This window comes from Pogona vitticeps, chromosome 5, assembly GCF_051106095.1.
Source record: "Pogona vitticeps strain Pit_001003342236 chromosome 5, PviZW2.1, whole genome shotgun sequence".
Classification (NCBI taxonomy): Eukaryota; Metazoa; Chordata; class Lepidosauria; order Squamata; family Agamidae; genus Pogona; species Pogona vitticeps.
This window is the reverse complement of record NC_135787.1, coordinates 13,340,816-13,362,238: the sequence shown is the minus strand read 5'-3', so window position 1 is coordinate 13,362,238 and position 21,423 is coordinate 13,340,816. Positions and strand designations below refer to the sequence as shown.

Sequence of the window (21,423 nt, the reverse complement as noted above, 5' to 3'; positions counted from 1 at the left end):
TTTGGAAGACCCCAAATGAGTGCACAGAGGTGGAGGGTAAGGAGGACATCTGTAAATAAGCTTTATATAAAAAATAACAGTTTCTTCTTCCTCCTCCTAAATTGAATCATTAATCACCTCCAGCATCTGTTATAACTGAGTAAAATTGGCCATTAGCCAGTCACTGCGACGTCACAACGTATTTATAGACAAGAAAACAACCTACCTGGAACAATTTCGAAGAGGAACTTCCCTGGACTTTCATCATTACAAGGATGTTCAATCACACGGTTACCTGGCAAGAATATGGTGCCCTTAAATAAAAAGAAGGCAAATATGAAACTTTCAGATAAAAACAATGGGCAGCTTAAAATTTAAATTGTATATTTCACATAAAACCTGCTCAATGCCATTATCAGTCCTGGCGATCACATCCTAGCATATGTTTATTTATTTATTTATTTATTTATTTATTGGACTTATATACTGCCCATAGTGCTACAAGCACTCTCCGGGCGGTTTCCAGTTTAATTATACAGGCTACACATTGCCCCCCCCCGCAAGCTGGGTACTCATTTTACCGACCTCGGAAGGATAGAAGGCTGAGTCAACCTTGAGCCGGCTACCTGGGATTTGAACCCCAGGTCGTGAGCACAGTTTTAGCTGCAGTACAGCGTTTTAACCACTGCGCCACGAGGCTCATTTATATTATATTTCTGACGGAAGTAACTTAAGCTCTGACTTTGGTAACCCTCCAGCTATCAAGAATCCACCTCTCACACCTCAAATATTCTTGACACAATTAGGAGGGCATTCATAGCCACTAATAGGTCAGCTGCAGGTACAACACTATAAGCACTATAATTATGGTGGTTGTTGTGGGCTTTTCGGGCTCTTTGGCCGTGTTCTGAAGGGTGTTCTTCCTAATGTTTCACCAGTCTCCGTGACCGGCATTTTCAGAGGACAGGAGTCAGAACTCTGTCTGTGCTCTCGTGCAGTTTGTTTGGATAAATAATTATGCATTGGTAGTTTTTTGCTGCTTTGGCCTTGATTATAAAAGCTCTCCGCCAAGTATATACTGAAACTATGGATAAGCTTAAAGAGTAATATGTTTTATCTGGAGTACGTTTTTTGGATTGCAGCCCACCTCATCAGCTGCATAAACTTTTATTGTTGTAGTCCATAAAATACAGTGCCAGATAAAACTCTATCTATGCTCTGTTGCTTTTGCTGCAACACACCAGCATGGGAAATTCCTGACTTTCTGATCTTACAATCAGGAATGGACAACTGTGCCCCTCCAACTGTTTAGGGACTACAACTCCCAAAACCCGTTGCCCTTTATTGTGTTGGCTCAGGCTAATGAAAGCTGTAGGCCACTAACAGCTGGAAAGCCACATGTTGCCTGCCCTGATCTAATTCCTGTACAAAGCAAGTAAGTCCTGCTTTGGGCCAAAGAAACAGAGGTGCAAAAACTGTATTAACCATGGTTTGCTCAGTGGATATAATACTTAAATAAGATTAGGGCAATCCATGGTTTTAAAATCTACTTCAATGCATGGTTGTATATCCTGGGATGTGGCGAACACTGAACCAGGATTTTGTTACTCAAAACAGTCCTAAAACATAGACCTGGATAAGGAACACAGTTAATGATTATTGTATTTAAAAAAGGAAAAAGGGGACCTATATACATATGTGGTGGACACTGTGAAATAAGAAAGAAAGAATGGGAATTGGTTTTTAAGGAAATTAGAGAAATTATTGGATACAATATTCAGATATCACCAATTATTGCCTTCCTAAATATAATTAAGAATGACCATCTTAAAAAAAGATCAGAAAGAGTTAGTTGATATAACGGTTACAGTAGCAAGACTAATAATATGTGCAAAGAATTAGAAAAGTGACAAACAGATTAATCTTGAAGACTGGTATAAAGAAATGTGGAGCTTAGCAATTAATGGAATGTTAACATGTGAAATGAAAATAAGAAGAGGAATGATAAAGTCCAATTGATTTCAAAGATGTACGGAATTCATATTTGGGGCATGTCTTTTCAAAGGGGAAAGGCTATATGCCAGCAAAAGAATTGATGTATTTTTTGGAGAGGTATGGGGTGAAAAGGGACATAAATTGATATTACTGGTCACCTAGTCCCAACGGTGAAGGTAGCACAGGTGGGGAAAGTCCAATGTGCATTGAAAGTAGCCATTATTGTGTATTTTAGTTATTTAGTTATTATTGTGTATTTTACTACTCATCCAAAATGTGTATTTTAGTTTTAATATTAAATAAATTAAAAATTAATTTTTTAAAAAAGGTTATTTAATTTGCCCAGTGTTTCAGATGTTACAGAACAACTCTGTGCAACAGGCTTTTCAAAGAAATGGGTCTAGCTGAAGTTGAGACCTTTATAGGTCAACACAAACTACAGCTCTGCAGTCATTATGCTGCTCCCTAAATACAGCTGAAACTGAAAATGGCTATCCATCTTGTTCTTTGCAAATCGATCTGAGACTTCTAGTTTTGCCGCCACCTACAGCCCTGGGGCTTACGGAATGTAAAATCTCATTTTGGCATCATTAATCGCCTCCTTCCACTGGAAACCCATGGGAACCCTGCCTTCAGAAGATGCATTTAAAGATGCCTCGATGAAATATTTTTCCATTCTCAGTATCCCAACTCAAGCTCTTTCAGTCTCCCAGGATCTCTTTTATAGTATATATACACACTAAAGATGGACATGAACCTGAAAAATGGTGGTTCGTGATGGTTTATGGTTAGCCACGAACCACAAAAATGAACTGGTTCCCTGCTTGTTTTTTCGTTCATGCCTGGTGGGATGGCTACTGTCTCCTGTTGCACTGATGCTGCGGCGAACGTGGCAGTGGTACAGCCATGCAGCTTTCCAGGACCCGGGCACTGCCTGTGCACATGCAGCCAACCCCAGCTGGTTGCCCCGATCAGCTGATAGGCGGATGCATGGACAGAGAGAGCAGGCCCAGCTCCAGGAAGGGAAGACAAGCTGCTGTCTCTGAAGATGGCAGTGGCCGTGGAGGAGGAGGTGGCGGCAGCGGCGGGACCAGGTACGGATGCAATAAGGGCAGCTAGAAGGAGGTGGATGGTCATCTATTTTGCCAAAGCAAAACAAAGCACCGAGTGGGAAAAAAGAAAAGCTCAGTGCTACATTTTTTTTTCGCCAAAGCGGGTTGCACAAAACCAAACCATGAACCAGTCCGGTTTGTGGCTTTTTCCAGTTCGTAGTTTAGTTCATACCCATCGCTAATACACAACCTTCCACCCGTGCGCACGCCTTGCTCCCCTCAATTGTCTTCCAGTTCAGTCTCAGAGTGGCAAATATTGGAAGTACTTACTCATATCCAAGTGCTTTGAGGCAGTAATTGCAGCTAACAGAACAGACCTGACATTTAGCCTCCAGCTTACTAAAAACAGCTTTCTTTGGCCCATAGCTGTGTTGTAAATACATTCCGATTTTTTTAGTAGTACCTTAAATGAATCTTTCTGCTATCTTTTCTACATAAAACATTTGATCCCATCTTGTCACACTCAACTTATGATGGCTGAATTCACAACCTCCCAGTTTAACAACCATGCCAATACCGGCTGATATCTTTCCACTTCCCGTGTCCAAAAACCACATTTATGACAAGCAGAAATGGGGAGTTGGCCCCAGCTGGTGCCATAAACCAGCACATTTACATCATCAAGTGCAAGAGAGCAGATGTGGAAGGGAGAAGAGAGAAGACAGCAGAGAACAGAGAAGTGTCTAGCTAGCAAAAAAAGAAAATGGAGGTGTGATGGAAATGCAGAAGTTGAAGGGCAGGACTTAGCAATCAAGCTAGAGAGATGAAATGGGAAGGAGAAGAGAGGACATCAAGGAACTGATTCAGTTATATTTTTTAATAAACAAACTTTAAATAGAGACAAACCTATACATAGCACACCTCACAGCTAGGACCAATTGCTTGAACAATTTACCCTTCCAAAACGGGATAGACTCATATGTACCACTTTGTCCTTTCCCTTTTATCAGTACAAAAATCAATACACTCTCCCCATATATCTGCAAACTCATATTTCCTAATTATCCTCTTCTTAACTTTAATATCACATACAGATTTATCATGAATTGCTATATCCCAAACTTCTCTGTACCATTCATGTAACAATATATCATGAGTTGATTTCCTAGCAAATCAGTCATGCTGCTGTTAATAAATTAGAAACTAGTTTTTTCCTCATCCATGTATCTGTCTTCCTTCCAAATAATGATGAAAGTGCTATTTTAGGACATATAGCTACATTTATATGGGACGTGGTGGCGCTGCGGGCTAAACCGCAGAAGCCTGTGCTGCAGGGTCAGAAGACCAAGCAGTCGTATGATCGAATCCACGCCACGGAGTGAGCTCCCGTCGCTTGTCCCAGCTCCCGCCAACCTAGCGGTTCGAAAGCATGCAAATGCAAGTAGATAAATAGGGACCACTTCAGTGGGAAGTTAACAGCGTTCCGTGTCTAAGTCGCACTGGCCATGTGACCACGGAAGATTGTCTTCGGACAAATGCTGGCTCTATGGCTTGGAAACGGGGATGAGCACTGCCCCATAGAGTCGAACACGACTGGACAAAAATTGTCAAGGGCAACCTTTACCTTTACCTTTACCTAGCTACATTTATATACTGTATATATTCTGTATGTGTGTATGTGTACTCATATTCCCGCATATGAGAATAAGTGCCTGTTTTCTATCACTCTCTCCACCACATCTTAGAACAATTATCATCTAGTTGATTACCTTTTGCTCAAGTTAGGTACCAATTCTATATCAACCAATAACATTTTTATTTTATCCCTATTTACATAGCTCTTAATATTCTAATATTTCATATTTATTTGCAGGCATGGGGATCCACCGAACTTTATCTTCCCCGGCCATCAAAAACTGCCTTCAAATGAATAAATTAAAAGAGTCACTGGATAATGCAAGACTAAGGGGGGGGGAATTAATGGTACGAGAAGTTACAAATGATAAGAAAGTGGAAGAGCTAACACAAAATAGATTGCTCCAGTAAAGGAAACCACAGCCTTTAGGCCACAAAAGCTAAGCAGGATTGTTAATGACAGGGCCTTTTGGAAGCCATTAATGCCAAAGCTGTCATAGATCAGAAATGATTTCACAGCACTCAACAACAACCGTATCCTGCAGTATTATCCCCCTTATCATCTTCATTACAAGAGGGAAGGAAACCTTCTACAATGGTGTGTGGAGCCTCAGGCTCTCCATGGGTAGGGGGACACCAAAGGGGCCAGAGGGCGTCATCATAAGAAATCTGTAGGCTATAGTATGTTGCTGGGACATTGAACTCCTGCAGGACCTCTTGTCTGGACAGGGTGGTTTCCTTCACCCTCTGGTCTGTTGAGCAGGGACAGTCCATGAGCAGATGCCAAATCAGCGTCGCCATCTTAATTGTTCTTTTTTCTGAATCTCTTGAGCATGCAGGGTTGTTGTTTTTCCCCCAGCTGGTGGAGCCACTGAAACTGACACTGCCTCTGCTGACAGTGTAGCTGGGGTGGTGTCAGAAAGAGCATTAGCAGTGGTAGCTTAGGGGGACTGAGTGCAGGTTCCTCTTCAGGCAGGCCCAACAGCCAATGACCCAGGCCTCATCTCTAGGGCTTGGGTTCTGAGGTGGAGCAATGGAGGGTGAATACCATGTGGCTGAAGAAGGAGAGGATCTGAGCATGCCACAGGTTGATGGCCCCATCCAAGACATTGCTCCACACTTCTGCCTCTTGTTCAACTTCTTCCTCTACTACAACTTCATTCTCCCCAGGCTGGGATTTTCCTTTTTATACTCTTACACCCTGGAAGGATTGGAACCTTCTCACCCTTTGACATAGCCTACCAATACCTCTGTTGTCACCATGTTCAACCCACCATGCTCAACCCACTAGGGAATGGGCTGTGTATCTCCCCCTGCTGGCAGACAAGCAGCCATTCCTTTCTCATGAACAATCTTCAAGGCAGGTGTGGAAGATCTGTTTGTTATTCTTTCAATCACAAATGGTTACAGGAGTGTCTAAAATTGAAAGAGGACTTACTGTATGAGGTGTGGCCTTTGGGGAAGCCTCTATGTAATTCCAGCCAACTCATGGCTGAAACAGACCACCTAGGAGAAAAATCACTAGGTATTCAGTTGCGATTCTTAGCAGGTAACCTGCTTGTCGTAAGAGTGGGGAAAGAGGTAACTCCTTTGTTTTTTGACAAACAAAATGGCAAGAAAAGTGTTTCACATCCATTGTTGTAGGCATAAAATCAGGCTGTGAATTCAAGCCTGCCTCTGTACTGTTTGGTGCTCCCAGCTCCTCCATAGGCGATTGTTACACAGTCACTAGGTAGACTCTATAGTAGTGGTCCTCAACCTTGGGCCTCCAGATGTTCTTGGACTACCACTCCCAGAAGCCTTCACCACCACTTTGGCTGGCCAGGATTTCCGGGAGTTGAAGTCCAAGAACATCTGGAGCCCAAGGTTGGGGACCACTGCTCTATACAAACAGGCAAGATGCTGCATTAGGGAGGAATGCTCTAAGCCTTCTCCCCAGATCTAAAAAGTGGAGGGGTGTGTGTGTGTGTGTGTGTGTGTGTGTGTGTGTGTGTGAGTGAGTGAGTGAGTGAGTGAGTGAGTGAGTGAGTGAGTGAGTGAGAGAGAGAGAGAGAGAGAGCCATTCACTTTGGGTTTCACTGGACCAGAACCAGCAACTCTGTGATACCAAACCAACCACTGTTGCCCAGGCAGCAAGAAGAGAACTGCAGCATTGTTTCCATCTCTCACGAGTCTCTTTCCCTGTTCCCCAGAAACAAAATATAGGTTGATGAGAGCAGACCTTTCGCTTGATAAACCCATGACATTTATTAGGGCATTGAGTGAAGTATTAGTGATTACAGCTATGTTATCATCATTACTCTCATTACTTAACATTTATATGTCAATGTTCAAAATTTTTAAAATATTCTGCATGCATTGTTTTGACTTCTGCTTTGTATCATCGATCCCCAATGAACCCCCACTGGTTCTTCTGCTCCCTTTGTTCAGTTGTATCACAGTCGCTCTTGGCAACTGGGGAATACGGGAGAAAAGTCCTTCCAGTAACAACTTTCTCTTGGCATCTACAAAAGCCTTTCTTTCAACAGGAAATATTTTTATTCCTCCTCACCTTGGCAGCTTCCATCGCCCACCAAGCATTTTGTGCGTGGGCACAAAAATAATTAAAAATATTGGACTGCCACCAGAAAAACAGAATGCAGTATTCCTAGTACAACTTGTAAACAACAAATAGAAAACCAAGGCTGAGGAAGAATATTCAATATATAAAAGCTGAGCTCAAGGTGGGTCATACCTTTGTTGGAACACTAAAGCATCATAAAAAACATGAGCCTTTGAGTCCTGCAGGGCTCTTCCTGAGGCATTGTAAAGCTTGCTCGGGGGAGAGAAGAAACAGAGATACAAAACATAGACACAAAAAATAATCCTGGGTAGCTGCTGAAGCTGCAACATCCAAAATGGAGGCATGGTATCAAATTTCAGCTATATTTAATTTCCAGATTTTCTGATATGGATGTTGCCCAGTTTGGGGTGGTTCTCCTCCCGGCTGAAAAGAGCTCCATTAAAAGCAATGGAGAATTCTCTGAGCACCTAGTAATCCTTTACGGTTACCTATTGAAATGGGGAAAAGACAACTGATTCTACCTCACCTGAGGTAAAGCCTTTTAGCACATGCTCAAGCTAGCTCTTCAAGTTTGCAGTCACCATCTGGGAACTTTAATTACAGATCCCACAACTTCAGCGTCTAGCCAGGATGATGCTTGGACTTCTTCATTACTCTTTCCAGTCTCCACCCCAAGCTCTACAATGCCCACCCTGGTGAAACGTCCTGCAGGGTTTTAAAGGTCACCATATAAAGTTTCAGTGGTCCAATTAAAATATTGCCCAATTTTGATTTTGGGTTTTGCACATGGGTTGCATGGCCATATTTCGTCTTCTTCCTACAAACAAACAAAAAACCCAGTGTTGGACTCTTCCATACGAAGCAAATAATCCAGATCCATTTCTTTGGGTTTCTGTTTAAAAAGCACTTGTCTTCTCTTAAAGGAGACACTTCTCCTTAGACATTTGAACACATTCACTTTTCTGGTGGAGTTTCTCTTCTGGATGGTGTCTCTCCCGCACCCCCTGTTTTCTTTTCTGTTTTGTTGAATGCTTCTTACCAAGAGGCTCTCACTAGACCAACATCAAACAATAGTATCCAACTATTTTGCTCAGGGACAAAGCAAAAAAAGTAAACCTCCTCCGACTAGGGACAAAAAGTTCAGGAAAGTCAAGGGAAAAGGCACTGAATAAATTGAGACAAGACTAACACCCTCTTAACTTGACAAGGGAGATATTTAACTAAAATAAATGGCAGATAAGTTATTTGTTGCTAAAGTAGAGGGAACCATTCCTGAAAGTGCTGCACTTTGAATGCTAAGATTAACAGGCTTCAGGTCAGTATATTACACAGTTGGGAATCTGCCGAAACTTCCATGTTGATGGAAAGCCCACTTTTGACTGGAGATGTTGCAACATTTCCTCAAGAAAAGTCCCCAATGAAACAAAATAAACAAGTCACCATATAAGCCACTTTGCCTCAGGAAAGTGCCTGGAAACAGCCAAGTTGCCATGTTCTCCTAGCTTGGAAGTAACATGTGGGCAGCTCTGCAATTACATGTAACTGCTACAGTTACTTGGAACGGTAATAGTAATAAAGGTATATCAATCCTCAGTTCCACCCCTGAAGTAATGGAAAGCAACAGAAAATCAGTGCAACAGGAAATTTAGCAAGTGTCATTTTTGAATGAGGTTGGAAATGTTATTTTTTCTGGACTACAACTCCCAGAATTCCCAGAAATCACAGTCTACTTCCAAACACTGTTTTTTAACATTCTACTGCATTTAATCATGGACATGAATTACTTTTTGAAAAGCAACTTCCAATGCTCTGCACATTTCTCAAGCACTTCCTCCTCTTTTCAGCCAAGGAGACAAAACAAAGGGGGAAGGAGAGAGGAAGATAAGGAAGTCCTTCACCTACTGCTATCATTACTGGGGTGAGGATGGGCCACTTCCACTTTTTCAGAGAGACAACAGATAGTTATAAAACCGAGTTCTGGTTTATCTTCTTGCCTCCTTCACCATTCTATCTTTCCTCTCAGGTCTTCTGGTCACACTTGGAACGTCTTCATGCTGCATTGGGCAACCTTGAATTGTTGTACTCATGGTCAACTAGGAGAAGGCACCTCTTTTCTTTCAAGTGGCACGTTTTCTCACTATGCCAATGGTGAGCAAGTCTGAAATTGGTGACAAATTGGGTCACAGCAAAAACACCCCACACTTCCCTTCCCTTCATGGGAGGTCCTAGCTCTCCCCTATTCAGCACTGGCTAGGCCTCATCTAGAGTACCATATCCAGTTCTGGACACTACACTTTAAGAAGGATGCCAACAAACTGGAGCAAGTTCAGAGGAGGGCAAGGAGGATGATCAGGGAACTGGAAACCTGTGAAGAAAGACTGGAAGACCTGGGCAGGTTTAGCCTGGTGAAAAGAAGACTGAGGGGAGATATGAGAGCATTTTTCAAATACTTGAAAGGTCCTCATATAGATGAGGGACAGAATCTGATCTCTACCATCCCCGAGTGCAAGACATGTAATTACAGGTTCAAGTACAGGATGACAGATTTAGGCTGAATATCAGGAAAAACTTCTTAACTGTTAGAGCAGTACAGCAATGGAACTATTTACCTCAGGAGCTGGTGAGCACTCCAACGCTGGAGGCATTCAAAAGACAACTGGACAATCATCTGTCAGCTCAGCTTTTATATGGATTCCTGCATCAAGCAGGTGGTTGGACTCGATGGCCTTATAGCCCCCTTCCAATGAAATTATTCTATGATTCTGTGATTTCCTTTCCTTCTCCCTTCTCTCCTCTCTCTGCCATCTTACTGTCTAGAGAGCTTCAAGGAACTGGACCAACCAATCTTGCAGGAGCCCGATGGAGGCACACATACGGTCTTCAGGCTGCAGGTCATTCATGCCTGGTATATACAAATACTTGTCAACAGCAGGTGATATTTCTTTTATGAGGAAGTATCTTACCACCTAGGTGCCACCTTCAGTCTGAAATGGTACAAAACAGGCATGAAGATACCGCCTCAGGAAAAATACAGCTTAAGAGGAGAGTTCCTAAATCTGTAATCCTTAATCTGTTTACTGGAGGGTAAATGTCATAAAACTCAATGGGACATTTCTAAATCGACATGCTTAAGATTGTGCTGCAAGAAAAATAAAAGGACAGCTGCTGTATTAAACCTTTTTGCCTCTCCATAAAGCCTCTCCCACTTCATTCCCTTCATTTCTAAGATAATGCTATTGATGTATTTCACGCATAGTTAGCATCTGAAATAGTCTATCTTCGTGGGAAAGATTATTACGAAATATTCTGGGGAGAAAAGTTAAGTACTTGGCTTTTGGCAGAGGAGGTAGAGACAATAAACAATTGCAGGGTAAATTAAGTTACTTATTAAAGACAGCCTGTGTCAACTATAGAGGCGAACACTTGAAAAGCCATTTTGAAAGAAAAGACTTGGCACAACTCAGCAGATATTGGGTTATTCCATGTGCAGATTATCTATAATTTACCTGGATTTATAACTAGACCAATCCCCCAGACCTTCAAATGGGAGAAATTAAACCAATTAAAGATTAAAGGGATTGTGTAAAACATGTTCTGCTCCTCTAGACCCTTGTTCCGTTATCATCAATGGAACAAAGATCTAGAGTTGACTTGCCACCTACAAGTCAAGAAAAAAACATGTGGCATTGTCCTTTTGGAAATAAAAATAAATAATAATCATGTGCCATCAACTCCATTCTGATTCATGGCGACTCTTTTCAGGGCTTTCAAAACCTAAGAGGACTCAGAAGTGGTTTACCATTCCCTTCCTCTGAGGAGAGCCCTGGGATTGTGCAGCTTCCTCAAGGCTACATAGGCTGGCTCTATTCACAGGAGGCATAGTGGGAAATTGAACTCTCAGCCTCTGGTTCTGCAGCCAGATGCATAAACTGATCTATCCAGCCAGCTGTTTTTGGAACTAAACTACTTCAGAATTCAAGCAGAGCTATCACATATTTGAATGCTCTTCCACATTAAAAAGTGATCTGGCATATATAAAACAAGCACACTGGGGAGCACCGAGGGTGGAAAGTCCAGTCCCTCTACATACTTACCAAGATTCCTGATTGCCAAAAGTTGTAATGTGTTAGAATAACTGAACATGCAATACACTGCTGGCATTCTGAAATGGCACCACAGATTCCTTGCTTTCCAATCCAGATGTGTTCAACAGGAACATATTGTATCATATTTGGGAGATGTCAATGTAAGTTTTGGTGGACTTCAAAGAAAAAATATGCATAGAAGCTGCTGTAGATAAGAGTGTTGCTCTACTACACTGAACCAGACTGCTGGTCCATCTGGCCTAGCACAGATGACTTTGAAGGATGATTGCTCTCCACTGCTTCAAACAGGTTTCTTTCCTAGGTTTATCTGGATATGCTAAACATTTAACATGGGACATACAGCATTCAGCCCAGCACTAAGCTATGAACAATAGATCACCTGTTGTTTCCAGTCTAGTGTCCCATTCAAATATTAACCAAGCCTATACCTGCTTAGCTTCCAAAATTAGACATAGCCAGGTATGCTTAGGATGACAAGCTACATCTCCCTATGGTTTGAACTTTGGTGGCTGGGAAGTTGCATCTTTTCCTACTTCTCTCTAAAATCCTTCATGGCAAGTGAAACAAAGATAACCGTTAAGTACTACTATGCAGAGCAGATTCACAAAGAAAGAAGAATAATTTGGAAGTTAGAACAAACAACATGTTGAGAAGTGGGAAGGGTGTGGAAATTATTTTGCACCTGCCTGAGATTCTGATGAATGTTTCAATTCTACACACAATTAAAATGCAATGATGCGCCTTCTTTGGAATGAAAAACATCAGCTGAGCAGATCGGCAGAGGCTGCTCCGTGATAGCCCATGTAATTTATACAGTGTTCCAGATTAAGCCATTGAATGGAAAGATGAATGCCAGCAAAGTGTGTTTTTCTGAGCAATAATAACACACTCTGGCGATTATTAGAACACACACAAAGATGAGAAAATTGAAAGACAAAGAGAGTGGAGGCAAAGAAAATGAATTGCGATACAAGTCCCAGAACACCCAGCTGGTTTGCTTCCAGACTCCATGACAATAAAGCAAGCCAGAACTTTTGAAACTACCCTCGGTGACTTAACAAGAAAGCCATAGACTCAAATTATAAGAAAGGAGATTCCAGCTAAACCTTACAATGAACTATTTGGTAGGTGCCTGGGAGTGCAGACTGCAGTATCATCACGGAACTGAGTTCCACCCCCATGAATGCCAAAAAACATGAATATCAGAAACCCAACATACCACCTAGTCTCTAGTTCCCTCTAATGTATCCTGGAAAGGCATATTTTGGGGGGTTTTTTATGTAATATTTTCAGGTAGTGGATAACTGAAACCATGGGTAATGATCTCATGGATGCCATCGCCTGACTGCAGTTTGGAAGGAGGTAGACTCCCCTTTATAACAAGTTCTCAAACAGAGATCAGGTGGTCATCTGTCTGAGATGATTTCACTGTATCTTCTTTCATTAGCAGATAGGATTGATGTTGATGATTCTTGGCTATTCTCTTAACTCTTCAAATCTATGATTAGACTATGTTAGTAGCGCTGGCAATAGAATCAGGTCTGATATAAGCTTCCCTATGTAATGTGCCACTGTGACTTAAATTACAATGTAATTTACTTTGCATAGCAAATTGTGGCAATGGAGGGAACCCCGGTCTTGCAGAGGATGGAAAATATTTCAGTGTCCATGCCTCATATCCCCCAGCTCACAAAGGACAGCAGAGTAGTGATGGTGACGCCACCTTAGAATACTAATATGGATCCTCAGCATCACAGTATATGGTCCTTTGGCTCTAGAATGACCCTTGTCACCGTGGCCAATCTCTCCCTTGACCTAGAAAGACTATAATGAGTTTTGGGTTATTGTTGGGTTTTGTTTTTTTTGCAAGATTATTTTGGGTCTTCGCTTGTGCAAAAACAAAACTAAACAGAATTGACTTCCTGTGAACATATACAACTCCTGGCACACTTGATTTGTTCCCAACAACTATACCTCACAACAGTGTTGTGCGGCATGATGACCACCAATGGGTCTGAGTTATGGAACATTCCAACACAGAGGCAGTATGCTAGTAGATAGTAGTTGGGACGAGAAACAGCAATGCAAACTTATGTACATGCCCTACTTGTAGGCAAGCAGAATAAACGTATACTTGGCCTTTACTGGAGAATTCTTAGAGCTGTGGTCCAAAATAATATTTCCATGCTCAGAGGCACCAAATTGGATGAGAGTGACCTGATCCACCAGAGGTCTACATTTGCTAAGGATTGACATAATGAACTAGAAGGGATTTGAATCCAGGTCTGTGTACATAATATCAACACACTATTCACCATAACACACAATTTTGTATAGCCCGTAAAAATTAAAAATAAAATAACAGTCTTGCCTGGCAACCCCTTTCCCCACATTTATCATTCTCACTGGATACCAAGGCCAAGATAATCATTGTATTCCTAATCACCATGTATGGATATGAAAGCTGGATACTGAAGAAAAACTGACAGTAAAAAAACTCGGATCTGTTCAAAATATGGTGCTTCGCAGATACCCAGGATGGCCAGAAAAATAAATGAGTGAGTCCTAGAGCAAATCAAGGCTGAACTATCTCTGGAGGCAAAAATGATGAAACTGAGGATGTCCTACTTTGAGCAAATCATGAGAAGACAAAAATTTACTGTAAAAGACAATGATGCTGGGAAAGGTTTAAGGCGGCAGGAAAAGAGGAAGACAAAATATGAGATGTATTGACTCCCTAAAGGAACTACAGACTTGGTTTACAAGAGCTAACATACATACATACATACATACATACATACATACATACATACATACATACATACATACATACATACATACATACATACATACATACATACATACATACATACACACACACACACATACACACATACACACATACATACATACATACATACATACATACATACATACATACATACATACATACACACACACACACATACATACATACACACACACACATACACACACACACACATACACACATACACACATACATACATACATACATACATACATACATACATACATACATACATACATACATACATACATACATACATACATACATACATACATACATACATACATACATACATACATACATACCTGAAATCCTGTTGCGCAGTTCTTCATGCACAGCAGAGATGATATTTTCAATAATGGCAAATTGTTGCTGATTAAAAGCAAATCACTGCTGCTTAATGGGTATTTCACGTGACTTATTCACAATGTAACAAAGTCAGTGCACCCCAGAATTGCCAAGGGAGTCTTTAATCAGCAGTGAGTTGCTACTAATATGACATCATTCCCACTGCACATGCAGCGCTTATCAACGGGATCTCAGCCAATCAATTTGTTGGGACTGAACTCAACTGGTATTTGCAACTAGGGTAGACCCACTGAATCAATGGGAGTTCCATAAATGTAGACTCGCTGTCTAGCAACTGATTGAATGAGTTTAATCTAGCTGCAACTAGTAAAAGTTTTGGGGGCTTAATCTTTAAAGTACCACAAGATCTTTCTGTTGGTTCCACTGCATCAAGTGAATGTGACTATTCTTCTGCAAACCATTAAAAACAATAAAGAAACCCATTCAATGTGGCACAATGGTTAAAATGCACTACTGCAGTCAAAACTCTGCTCAGATGCAGATAGTTGGCTTGAGATTGACACAGCCTTTCATCCTTTCAAGGGTCAGTAAATTGAGTAGCCAGCTCACTTGGGGGCAATGTGTAGCCAGCATATTATATTATATATGTAACTCAAATACATATAGTAAACTGGCCAGTGAGTGCTTTAAGCACTATGGGGCAGTATATAACTTTGTTTTACTTTTTGCTTTGGATGTTATCTTTCACTATATTAACTGAGGTCCAGAAAGTCATGCCATTTTTTTAGTGTCGCTTCTGACCTCATCAGCATCCTGATAAAGCTCATACAAGGCCATTCGAGTATTAACAGGGAATGTTCTTGTTCATGGACCAACTGGTCCAACCAGATAAGTAGAAAGGAGCAGCAGCCTGCCCCTCCACCCCACAAGTCTAATTAAAATAAGGTTGCCTCTTATTTTTTTACCAGATTTGGGAGGAATTATTTCCCAGAAGGTCCCAAGAAAGAAAGAGCAAGCAGGAAAGGAAAATGACAACATCAATTTGACTGGGTTCTTTCTCCTTTCCCCAACCCGCCTCCCAAATCTAGAGCTGTTCATTAAAATCCTAAACAGGTGGCGTGTTTGGCAGCCCAACCGTGTACATGCAGCAGACAGATTTATTATGTCTTTCATTTTTAAAATATTTATGCCGAGATTGAGACAGTGAGACAAAACAGCTAGCTCATCAGAGTCAAGGCTGCCGTGCAAACTGTCACATTAATCAATGAAGACCATAAAGATGCTATCACCCATTTAAAAATTATTATCAATTAAGCACACATTGAACTCTTTATTTCCACGGTGGCATCTTATTAGATGTCTTCAAACCAACCTAGCCTTTTGATACTGACAGAGAAATGAGAACCGATAAAGCAAAGGAAGTAATTGGAGTAGTTATTTGCAGACACTGGCCAAATTCCTACGGCCCTTGGAGTACTGTAAAGTTTGTAGAAGTTTGTAGGCCACTGTGCCCGGGGAGGTCTGCTCCATGTAACTGACTGTGCAATTCACAGTGCAACTAGTTGTACAACATACCTGCAGAACTGCTTCTTGCATATGACTTCTCCCGTGGTGCGATTTTCACTACCACTTGTGCAATTTTTAGCTGGACCACAGTGATCCAGCCATGCTTATAAACATACTCACTATATATTCAGAACAAAGCTTATACTGCATGACAAAGCCATATAACATGTGGAATTACACTAATCAGGTAAAACACTATGGAATAAGATAAGGAGTTGTGTCTGTTTATTGTAAATAGGTTGGGTGAGAATTTAATTTTAATTGGTTTTTAATAAATCTGCAGATTGTACATTTTGGGACTTGAGAGAACCTGAATGTGGGAAACAATTAAATGAGTTCCCCATCCCTAAATGTAAAGCACTAAATGGCCTGCGATTTGGATACCACAACAACTATAAACAGCCATTGATTGATGATAGAAAGCTAATTATTTCTTCTTTTTATAGGAAGATCTCCAGACATTTGTGTATGTTACTTTTTAAAAAACTAGAAATCAATCAACGTGTTGCTCTTATCTCATAAGTTTCAAAGATAAAAGTTCATGTTCATGGCTATTCCAACAAGCTTTACCTTATGAGACAAATGCAAAGGTGAAACAGATGACTTTCTAAAACTAGAAACATTAATTATACTTGAGAATCAATACTAGTGTGCATGTGTCAAACCACCCTGGAGCTTGCCTTTCGATTTGACTTAGTGGGTTCTATCTCTTTGACATTCAGCTTGTTTTCTATGTGTCTTCAGTGTTCCTAACCTATAATTATGACTAGACATGGGGATGAATTAAAAAGGCGAATCAAGATATTTGACTATATTTGGTGATTCATTAAATATTCATCCCTTCATATTCGTGGGATCCAGAGACCCCCATGAATATGAAGGGATGAATATTTCCCCATTTTTATTTATTTTTATTTGTCCTCCATACAAAGAAAAAAAAAGCTATTCAATGGCTTTTAAATTCTGCCTACCAGTCTGCCGATCAGCTGATCAGTGGGCCAATAGGCAGCCACATACCCCCACAGCCATCCAACCCCACAGTCTACCTCCACCCCCTTTCTCTTCCTACCTTGGCCCCCCACACCTCCACTCCACTGACACCCCCTTACTGTAATCATTGCCACTGCTACCGAGGTCTCCATCAGGCCTCCGCAGCTACGGCGTGTAAAAAGTGAGACTGGCTGCCCTTTGCAAAGATGGTGGCTACGGCTTCATTTAGGGTAGGAAAGCTGCAGCTGCCATCTTTGCAAAGGGCAGCCTGGATTCCCTTAGTCTGCCTTGATTTTCTGCTTCTTTTTGTTCCTCTTGAAACCTTGGTTTATTTTTGGTATCATTTTGTACCAGGAGCAGTGTTTATTCATTTATTCATTCATTCATAATACTTTTACCCTGCCTTTCTCTTTAAAGAGGACCCAAGGCAGCTGACATCATTAAAAGGCAATATTGAAAATTTAGAATCAGTAAGCATGCAAATATTTAAAACAATTAAACAAATACCTCACTAAATAAGGTGAATAAGATCAAACAGATTCAAAGCAACAAGGCACAACATTCAATTTAAAACCCCTCTCAGATTGCCAGTCACTAAGGGAAAGCCAGTCTGAAGAGAAAGATTTCCGCCTGATTGCAGAAGGAGAGCAAAGATGGGGCCAGACTGGCCTCCTGTGGGAGGGAGTTCCAGAGTTTAGATGCATTGACAGAGAAGACCACCTCTCCCATGTCACTGCAGACTTCCCAAATTGTATCCTGTTTATTTTTCTTGTCCTTTTTTTTTTTAGTAAGGACAAAAGAAAATCAACCACTAAAATACTACATCTCTGTCTGGCAATTAGTTATTTAGATAATTTAATTGCAGTTGATGATTTGATTATTTACAGCATAATGCAATTCAAAAGAGACATCATCTGTAGAAGACAGAGAAGATATTTCCATCTACTGGCTTGACCTTTGCCTTTGTTTCTAATTTTTCTCTTTGGAAAGTAATAACTCATAAGACTCTACAGCAATAAAAATGATGAGGTACAGAGAATGAGCCATGAAAAAATGGAATTTATGTAGCCCGGAAAAGAAAAAAAGTGATGAGGATGACAGACTATAAGAGTTGTCTAATGAAGACAACAATTACAGCCATGAAGACCATACACTATTTTTCAGAACAGGAATAAGAGGTGATGAGCGCTCCAACTCTGGAGGCATTCAAGATAAAATTGGACCACCTTTTATCGGATCTGCTTTGATTTGTGTTCCTGCACTGAGCAGGCCCCTCCCAACTCAGTTACCATATTTTTCCGTTTATAAAATGACACTTTCCCCTAAAATCAGATAAGGGGTGTCCCTTTATAAATAAATTTCTGGTTTTATTCCTATAAAACCCCTTTATACATGTCTGTAAAGGTAGGGATGGACATAGAAATAAATATGATTCATCATATTACAAATGCAGTAGTATAGAGAAATGTGTTAAGGCTTGGGGATTAAATGCTGGAGGATATTTTTTAGCAGTCCAGGTTGAGGCTCATTCAATTTTTTTTTCCTCACTAGCCAATGTATTTGGCAGGAAACAACCAATAAAATCTCAGCCCACAGCAACAAGTCGCGCCCGTTCTTCTGCCTGCTTATTCAGCTGAAAATACTGCTTTTCCCTCAGATGTAATGGACAGAGGAGTCCCTTGAGAGGTAATAGACAAAAGAATTTGATTTCTATCTCTCTCTTTCTCTCTACAGTCTGAGATTACTGAAAACTTTCTGAGACCTTCAGCTTTCCTACATGAATCAGCAATGCAGGGCTTACATGGGATCCAAGATGAATCCCTACTGATACCACTATGTTTAACTGAATAACAGAAAATGAAATCTTGCTTTTAGAGGAAATGTACAATTTCCTCATTCTCAGACGGGGGAGGGAGTCCTGAAAGCCTCATTTCTTGTTAATTTTTAAAATGTCATTATCATTTCTTTTATTTATAGTAACGTGCCACTCAGCTAAAACCTATTACACTACAAAGAGCTGAGTGATTTGATAGAATTATCTCAAGATTTTAAAATATATATATATATTTTCTGATACTTAGAATGTTTTCAGTGAGTGACTGATGTGCTCACTAAAGCTGCTCAAGTACTAAAATATACAAAATCACTCAGAGAGCTAAGAAAAAACAGCACTCATAGGGAAAGAAAATAAATTGGTTAAATTCATATTCTATCTATATGGACGTAAATGGCAAACTATCCACGTTTTTTAAAGTGTGTGCAACTTTGAATGTGCGTGTTTGAACAATGCGCAGAAACAATATTTAGTCAGTAGAAAGGGACTTGCAGAAAGCATATATTAGAAAACATGTGTCCAGAAAAATGTGGACAGAACTGTGCAGATTTATTTTTAAAAAATATGCAGGAAAACATGCATGGATTTCCATAAGGAAAAAGAAAAAGCAGGCCAATACAAAAACCAGACTAGAACAAGAACTCTACTGGGATTCCACTAAATGCAATGAATGTGGTTGAAAATGCTAATATCCCTATTGAGGATGAGCGAGAATTCCCTCAAATGACAAGCACGACAAACAGATGAGTCCCAGAGTCGCTGGACTTTGAGGGTTCAAGAAGCTCCCCAGATAAAGACAGCTCCGTACTTAAGCCAGAGGATGTGGCTGGACCCCCTCCAGCCCAGAAGAAAAGCAAAGAAGGAAAATGTGAGCCCATCTGGAACACCTCAGGTGAAGTAGTTGGGATATTTTCCAAGGAAAACATTTCCTCCCAGAGAGCCCAGAGGGCTAAATGCATGCAGCTGAGCTCTGGGTGGGAATTCTACAGCTGAGGTTTATAAACTTCAGCCTGATGCTATGAGTTTATAGGCAACTACACCCCTTCTGGGGTGTCACTGTGCCTGCTGTGTGGGGTGATGTTTGTTGTTGATTCTATGGCCGCATATGGCTTTGGACTCAATTGACTAGGCTTCTTGAATTCCCCTTGTTTCTTTGCCATGACTACTACAATAGCTTGACCATGGATTGTTCTTGGATTTCAGCTTCGGACCTTCGTTATCTGGCTTCCTGACCCTCCGGTAAGACTTCGTTTGCTAGATCCCTACTTTGACTCTTGACCCCAATTTAGGACTCTGCAAGGAGGGCTGCTTCACCCTGCCAAGTCCTGAGAGAAGCTTGCTTGGAAATAGGACACCTGTTTATTACCAACTTCTTTCACAGAGTCAGCTGGCATGTGAACTTCTTCCTCATGCATTAATGACATGGAAGCCTGAAGTGGGGAAGCAAAGTCAGTGGCTGAATCCTTTCGCCTCGAGAGGAGGCACTGCGGAGAAAGTAATCTACAGGGCTTCGGTTGAAGAAAATGCCAGGGATTTGTACTCTTGGGCTCTTCATCGTTTTCTCCAGATCAAAATGAATTTCGGAAGAAAATTACTGTAGAGATATTCTTGTGCTTTCCTGTTCTATAAATAATTCAACCTGCATTTCCATTCCTGACTGACCTGGATTCAAAAGTCTTTGGGAAAAAAAAAAAACTTTTGAACATGAGCTTTTTATGCTTCATGTTTGTTAGTATAAGATGGGTGGAATTGGGAGAGAACAGGTATATTTTTTTAAAAAAGTTGACTAATGGCTAGGTACTTTTGTAACGGGGTTGACCCACAATGAACTGGGGATGTTGGCAAGTCTTGGACCCAAAGACTCAGACTGCGCATGCGCCACCCAGCTAATAGGCCAATGCATGTGCAGAGACAGCAGGCTGAATTCCATTCCTGGAGCCAGCCACTACCTCTGTGCATGCACCAGCCTATTATGTGTGGGCAGAGGCAGCAGCTGGCTCGTGAAAGTTGGACCTGCTACCTCTGAGGATGATGGTGGCAGCAGCAGGAGCAGGTTGGAAGGCCGCTCCCTCCAAGTCCGATTCATGGCAGACATGGCATAGCATCACAAACACAAGATCCAGATCTACAGAACATTCAGAAGTCAAGTCTCTGGTTGAGCAAATCTAATCATTCATTTTTTTTCTCACATAATCATCATTAATGACATTATCATTTTGATCATCATTGCCTCGAGTTCTATTCATGGAGCCTCGTGATGCAGTGATTAAACTGCAGTACTGGAGTGAAAACTCTGCTCTGGCCCAGGTTCAATCCCAGGTAGACAGTCTACTTACTCGGTCTTCCCTCCTTCTGGGATTGGGGGGCAATGTGTACCCTGCATAATTAAATTGTAAACTGCCCAGGGAGTTTTTTAAGTGTTGTGGGGCAATGTATAAGCAGCACACTTTGCTTTTTCTTCCATGCATGAAAAAAATCCATGCAAAATTTAGAATGATGTTAATGAAAAAAATAAAGCAAATTGTCATTGATATTATATTCCTAGTGGCCATAGGATCCATTAT

The 21,423-nt window shown here is 41.0% G+C and overlaps 1 protein-coding gene across 6 annotated transcripts in view; it reads right to left on the bottom strand.

Annotated features, from left to right (window-relative positions):
• ARHGAP24 (Rho GTPase activating protein 24) overlaps positions 1-21,423 on the bottom strand; it is a 361,497-nt gene that overhangs the window by 220,970 nt on the left and 119,104 nt on the right. For all 6 annotated transcript variants that reach the window (XM_073002003.2, XM_073002006.2, XM_073002004.2 and 3 more), the window contains exon 3: positions 206-293. In XM_073002003.2, the coding sequence (XP_072858104.2) occupies positions 206-293 (88 nt within the window). The remainder of the gene's footprint in view (positions 1-205; positions 294-21,423) is intronic.